Genomic DNA, 7,268 nt, shown 5'->3' with positions numbered 1-7,268 from the left:
AATATTAAATATATTTAAATATATAAAAAATAGTAACAATGAATGTTAATTTTAAAAATAAAAATTTTACCTTTCTTGTTAAAATTATCTATGTTCAAACTCCATCATTTTTCTAAAATAATGTAAAACATTTTATATTTTTTCTAAAATAAAAAAATGGGTTAATACTTTTATGCTTTTGTAACCTGTATTTTTTATTAAAAAATTAAAAAAAAATTTCTTTAAAATTAAAATGAGATCGAGTAGAGTAGATTAAAAATTAGAAAAACAAAAATAAAACCTCTCCAAGTTAAATAAATCTATGGGACCAACACCAAAACTTTACGAAGAAAGCAAGAATGGAATAAATTCTCTTTGCCGGATGAAGTAATCATCATGGCAAAATCCACAATACAATAAAAAAAAAAAACATATCAAGGAAATTAAAATTAAATTATATGTTTTTTTAAGGAAATCTTAGTTTAAAAATAAATAAATATAAATATAAGTATTTAAATTTTAAATTTATTATATTATTTATTAAAAATAATTATATAAATCAATTAAATCAAGTTTTGTTTTAAATCTTATGCTTCTTTATTTAGATTTTAAACCAATATTTAATTGTAATAATTTTAAGATAATTTATTAAAGTTGATTAAGACAATTCATTGAATTGAGATTTGGATAAATATTTTAAGTTTGAATTATTAAGGTTTTATTAAAAAATGGTAAAATTTAAATATTTAAAAAAAATTATTAATCATGATTTTATACCAACTAATTGGATTGATCTATAAGAAATGAATGATAAAATAAATTAATATTCTTTTTCTAATAAAATGAAAAAAAATCACCACAATAAAATGAAAAAAAAAAAAAGTAGTGCCAAAAAAAGCAGAAGAAAAACAAAAGAAGAATACAGTAGGAACTGTCTTCACTTTCTTTCTCTTCTTTTTGTGCCACCCCATTTGCTTTCTCGTTTTCTTTCAAAGCAAAACAATTGAATAAAGAAAAAGCAACCAACCATTACGACTTCATAGCTGTTTTTCTAAGCCAAAAAAGTAAGCAAAAAGAAAGAGAAAACACAGAGCAGAAAAGAAAAACAGAGGATTACATTTTGCTTTTTTTTTTTTAATTGCTGATCTATTTGTATTTGGCCCATTTTCAGAATTCCCTTCAGTTTCAATTTCCCAAGTTTTAAAAGCCCCGAGGTTTCTGGGTTTTTCCAGGTATTGTTGGGTTTTCTATCTCTTGCTTGAAAGTTTTAAGTTTTATGTGATGGAAAGTTTTCAGCTTTGCTTAACATTTTCTTCTTTTGAATTAAATTTCCATCTTTTTTTGTTTGTTAGTCAATTTCATACTCAAAAACTCTTAATTGTTGCTTTTCAGCTATTGAGTTGATCTTCATTTGATTGCTCTGTCTTTCACTTAATTCTACCTCTAAGGTGAGTTCACAGTTAAATTTTGTGATATATTTGTTCGCTTTGGATCCAGTGGGCTGTTTTATTTTTAATTGGTTCTTTTTTTTTTTAAAACAGGTTGGAAATTGAGAAGAAATAAATTTATATATATAGTGAGAGATGGGGCTTGAAAGATTGGAATTTGGAGTTAGAGTTAGGAAATTTATGGTGATATCAGTTAAAACATGTCATAGTCGGTTCGGAATCATCCATTTTGGGTTGGCTTGTTTTGTTTTTTGATTTTTTTGAATAGATCATTTCCTTTGTTGTTTTCTGTATTGGTTACCGCATCTCCTGTTTTGGTTTGCACTGCTGTTTTGCTTGGTACTCTTTTGAGTTTTGGGTCACCAAATATACCCGAAATTGACGAAAAGGAAGAAGAAGAGAAAGTTAGTCATGAAGTTTCACAATTGAAAACTGGGGCTACGGAGGATGATACTGTTTTCGAGAGAGGTGGTGGTGATGATGATTTTGTTGTTGAAAGATATGTAGGGAAGAAGTGGGATATTGTAGACAATGCTGATGAGAAAGATAATTTGGTTGATAATGAGGTCAGTGAAGCAGAGGAAGAAAATGGTTCAGTTCGCTATAAGCCATTGGTTGATGAGGATTTGGATTCTAGGGATATTCATTGTAAGAATGGGGTGATTGATGAGTTGGAGGGAACATTGAGTGGTTCATTGTTGGAGAAGAAGTGGGAAATTCGGGAAGAGATGCTGGTGAGTGAAGGTGTGTTTAGTATGGGAGAGGCTGCAGATGATCGACATCTTTTAGCAGATGAGGTAGGAGATAGGAATCTTGAAGTGGAGGATGATAAACGCAATGCAGGTTTCAGTGATGTACCAAGGGTTGATGAATTGGATTCTTCTCTGGTGTCATCTTGGAAATGCACCGCAGATGATGAGGATGATGGTGTTGATGAAGATGATGATGAATCTTTGGATTCTGGTTCTGATAGTGCTGAGAGTTCTTCTCCTGATGCTTCAATGGCAGATATAATTCTGATGCTTGATGAGTTGCATCCACTTTTGGGCCCTGAAGCTCCACACCCAGCTCAGTTATCTCATGATCGTCTGGATTCTGCCTCAGAGAGATCTCATGGCAGCAATAATGATGAAAGTGTTAACCTGTATGAGTTAGAAAACCAGAGGGAGGAAGATAATGATGGAGAGGAGGATGAAGGAGGGGAAAAGGGAGATAAAGAGGATGAAAGTAAATCTGCAATTAAATGGACAGATGATGATAAGAAGAATCTCATGGATTTGGGGACTTCAAAGCTTGAAAGAAACCAACGATTGGAGAATCTTATTGCAAGGAGTAGAGCCTGTAAAAACATGAGATTGATGGCTGAGAGGAATCTAATAGACTTAGATAGTGCTGATATTCCCTTAAACATCACACCAATTTCTACAAGACGGAACCCATTTGAACTTCCATATGATTCCTACGATGACCTAGGGTTGCCTCCCATTCCTGGCTCAGCTCCATCCATTTTGCTGCCAAGAAGAAACCCTGTTGATCTTCCTTATGACTCAAGTGTGGAAAAATTCAATCTTAAAGGAGACAATTTCCAACAAGAGTTTTCAGGTTTTAATCAAAGGGAAACAATTCTCCAAAGAGAAGCCTTCTTTCGAAGACATGAAAGCTTCAATGTTGGACCATCATCTTTAGGTGTTCCTCAGCAAGAGCTTAACTGGAAACCTTATTTTGTTCCAGAGCGGTTAGTAACAGAAGGAGCTAACCCTTCCCCATTCCAAAGGCAGTCAAGTGAAGTTAGCGAGTCGAAGTTGAGTTCTATTCCTTATACTGAATCAGTGAGTTCAGTTCTGGATGAGGAGGACAAGTCATACGAACAAGATGTTTCTCTAGAAAATGAATTGATTGTGAATGAAGATCATGCTTCTGTCCATGATGAACAAGATAGTGAAGCGTCTGGGGATGTTGAACAAGCCGATAATAGAGATGTTCATTATGATGTGGTTGAGATCGTATTGAGAGATGAAGAAAGTCGGTTGGAAATGGAATCAAATTTGTCTGAAGCTGGAGCAACTGCTCATGTGGAACTCAATGCAAGTGAAATTGTACCAACATCTCATGTTGGCCAAGCCGAGAATAGAGATGTTCATCATGATTTGGTTGAGATCACATCAGGAGATGGAGAAAGTCAGCTGGAAATGAAATCAAATTTGTCTGAAGCTGAAGCAACTACTCATGTGGAAAGCAATGCAAGTGAAATTCATCCCAGAACAGATCCAGTTGAGGAGGATTATAGCAGTAGATCAAGTTTGTCCTCGTTATCAGAAATAGATGAAAAGATATCTGCTGTCAGAGGAGATGGATCTGCAGGTTTTGACCCCAGAGATCATGAAATTAAAGAATCTGGCATTTCTATACAACCATCATTTGAGGAATCAGAGTTCCATTTTACAAGCAGGGTGGTTGATGATAATCAGCATAGTGAACCTGTTTATGATTCAAGTCCTCTTAAGAAGTTCCTATCATTTTCATCTGTATCTTCTGACACACAAGCTGAGATATCTGAGATGGGTTCACCCTCAATGTTGGTTGAGTCTACTGATAAGGAACCTGAAGGGCATGGTGAAACAACTGAGCAGGGTGCTTCTGGTTTTCAAGAGATGCATGCAGCATCCTTAGATGTACTTAATGAAACTGAACCAAGGGCAAGGGATCTCCCGGAGATTTGTGAACATGATGATACATATGCTGGTTCATCGGGGGTTTCTTCCACTTCTGCTGGTCATAATGTATCTGTGGTGCCTGAATCTGTGGTTGAATATGTTTCAACAGATGCAGGGTCATCATCTTCTGACAAGGGATTGGAGGAGGATGTCCCAAATAAGGAACAAAGCTTTACCAAGAATCAAGTGGACTTATTAAGGATGACTCTTGCTGTTGACCAAGGAAAGGGGGAGGTGTTGAATTCTTCACCAGCAGTACAACAGCATCAAATGCACCCCAATAAATCTTCACAGGCTGAACCGGGAGATAGGCATGCAGTTGATAAGGAAGACACTAAGCTTGAGCGAGTTGAAATCCATTCATCAAGTTCATCAGAGGATAACTTAGTTGAGGGCAGTGTTATGCCCAAAGAAGAAATTATCCAGACTGAATGTGATCAAATGCAATCTTCAAACTTTGCTGCAAGTCTTGATGTTGATGACCACCATGATAAGGGTGAGGAGTTGTCTTCCATGGCTTTGACTTACCAGCATATGCCTTCCAATTCATCCACAGCAGAGGAATCAGGTCAGATAGTGGTGGCTCAAGTTTCACAAATTGACCTTTTAGAGGCTAGCCTAAGGGAGGTGCATAAAACGGAATCTGAAATGGATCAATTCCAATCAGCATGTTCTGATTCAAAGATTGATACTGGTCTCGGCCATGATATGAACATGGAGGGAATTCCTTCAAACTCTAGTTATCAAGCTATGCCTTCTAGAGAAAACCGTTCACCAGAATTGGAGAAACAGCTGTCGCTGTCTGATAAATCTATGGATGAACCACACATTGATGAACATCATAAGCTTGAAGTAAGTTACGCAAGTATTTCTTCTATTTGTTTTCTTATAAATTATTTTGCATATTTATTCTTCAAAAATTCATTTCATTTTTTAAATATTGATGCTTACTTTGATCTCATTGGATCAAGTTCTCTCAGTTATGAACTTTTTTTGTGAGCTTGGAGTTTGGTAGAAGTAAAATGATAATCTATCCTCTTTGTTTTTTCATGCTATCTTTTTTTTTCCTTTTCTGTTTCTTTATCGACAAAGGAATTGATGGTTGTATAAAAGTAACCTTTAATGCCAGATATACCAGCAAAAGAAAGTAGTCAAGTTGAAAGCAATGATATTATTCTTGCATCAAATAATGATGTTGAAGTAGCTAATTAAACATGGATTATGTGATACTCATATATTTGCAGATAATTAAGATTTCATAGAGCTGAGTGATTGATTTACCCAGTATGAAATGTTCTTATTGCATGTATGCTTAAATACTGTGGCGTTTAAGCAATTTAATGCATTATTTATTTGAATTTCCTTGTATATATCTGAATTTTCTCAGGAGTTGAATTGTTTGCTTCCGTTGCTATCACATGCATCCCTTTTCCTCTAGCGTGCTTGATAGACATGGTACTATGGTACCCTGCATTTCACACTATGTATCTCAAATTTTATGGTATTTATGTATCCTAATTGTAATTAAATTGGTGATATCAAAACTAACTCCGGCCACTCTGATTTAGGAGCCATCTATAATTGCAACTGAGTCTAGAGGGGAAGTAGACATTGTCAACAGTGATGTTAATGTACATAAAGTTCATGAGTCCGAGGACAAACTTTCAACAAATTTCTCTTCTATGACTTCAGAGTCCACTTCTTCTCCTGCTGCGAGTCCTGAACATACATTGCCAACAGATCGAGAAGATTTGAAAGACAATATCCTAAACAAAATTGAAAGTGAGGGCCCCAACGAGGTATCAGAACACTTTAATTATGCAGCAGAAGTATATGCCACTCATGTTGATGAGGAAAATATAAGTGAAGAGGAAGATGAGATTAAAGAGATTGATGAAGGAATCCTCTTTGAATTGGATACTGTAGGGGACTTTAATGTCAAGGAAATTGGTTTACCAGAGGGATCTCATGTTGCCTATACTGAATCTGCATTGTTACCAGAAAATATAAAGGCCGAGACTAATGTTGAGCTGCCTGTTCTTGAAGCAAGATCAGTAGAAGATATTGATTTGGCTTTCAAGCAACTTCATGAAGGAGTAGATGTTGAGGAAGTAATTCTTCCAAGTATGATTGAGAATCTGCAGGATCATACAGATACCAATTCAAGATTACCTGTTGTTGAGGGAAGATCTCTGGAGGATATACATGATGCTTGCCAACAAGGCCAAGAATCTAATCCAGCTGAGCTGCCACATTATTCAGACTTAAGGAATGAATCATCAGAAATAAAGCAGCTTGAAGCAAGACCGGTTGAAGATACTAATTTGGCTTTTAAGCAACGTCATAAAGGAGTAGATGGTGAGGAAGTAATTATTCCAAGTATGCATGAGAACCAGCAGGATCATGTCGATACACATTCAAAATCACCTGTTGTAGAGGCAAGATCTCTGGAGGATATACATAATGCCTTCCAACAACGCCCAGAATCTAATCCAGCTAAGTTGCCACATTCTTCAGACTTGAGGAATGGATCAACAGAAGTAGAGCGGCATGATGTGGTTGCTGCTAAAGAGATTGAAGTCAGTGATGGAGTCTCTGTTACTCAAGAAAATAGCGAGAATGCTGCTAGCGAGCCAAAAAATGAATATGAAGAAGCATCAGAAAAATCAAGTCTAAACCTTAAAGGTAAGAATGCAAAACCGCATGACTCAAGTTCTAGTTCCAGCTTAAGCTCCAGTGATTCTGAATGAAAGCAACAAAATTTAGTTCTAAAAGAAAGAGAAATATAGAGTTTGGTGTCTTCAGTTTTCTTTTAAAATGGTTCTTTTTCTCCCCCTTCTTTGCGGAGATGAGTTTTTGGGTTTTCTAATTTGGTTACCATCATGTTTTTGATTAATGGTAGTCATGCTTTGTTGAGTTTTTGATTGATTGAGTGATTTCTTCAACAATGAGTTTTAGTTTTGATTTCTTTTTTCTTCTTTTTTGGTTTTTTTTTTTTTTATGCCTTTCAAGTATGGCAGTTTGAGGTTTAAGATTGATTTGATCCTTGAATATCTTTGTAAATTATATCTTGGTTGTAGAAGTGATGAAGTGTTCAATTCTAATGTACTTGTACAATTGCTTTCTC

The 7,268-nt window shown here is 35.3% G+C and overlaps 1 protein-coding gene across 1 annotated transcript; it reads left to right on the top strand.

Moving 5' to 3' along the window:
* The first annotated feature begins 850 nt into the window (after positions 1–850).
* On the top strand, positions 851–7,245 carry LOC111294684 (uncharacterized). The gene is made up of 5 exons (XM_089743186.1): positions 851–1,043; positions 1,151–1,211; positions 1,372–1,427; positions 1,521–4,993; positions 5,710–7,245. Exons 4-5 carry the CDS (start codon positions 2,156–2,158, stop codon positions 6,889–6,891), a joined length of 4,020 nt encoding a protein of 1,339 aa, XP_089599312.1. The 5' UTR covers positions 851–1,043; positions 1,151–1,211; positions 1,372–1,427; positions 1,521–2,155; the 3' UTR covers positions 6,892–7,245.
* Positions 7,246–7,268: the final 23 nt, after the last annotated feature.

This window comes from Durio zibethinus, chromosome 14 (assembly GCF_047325235.1).
Source record: "Durio zibethinus cultivar Kanyao isolate XHJ-2024 chromosome 14, ASM4732523v1, whole genome shotgun sequence".
In the NCBI taxonomy this organism is placed as follows: domain Eukaryota; kingdom Viridiplantae; phylum Streptophyta; class Magnoliopsida; order Malvales; family Malvaceae; genus Durio; species Durio zibethinus.
Note: the sequence above shows the minus strand (reverse complement) of the source record. Positions and strands in the feature narration are given on the sequence as shown.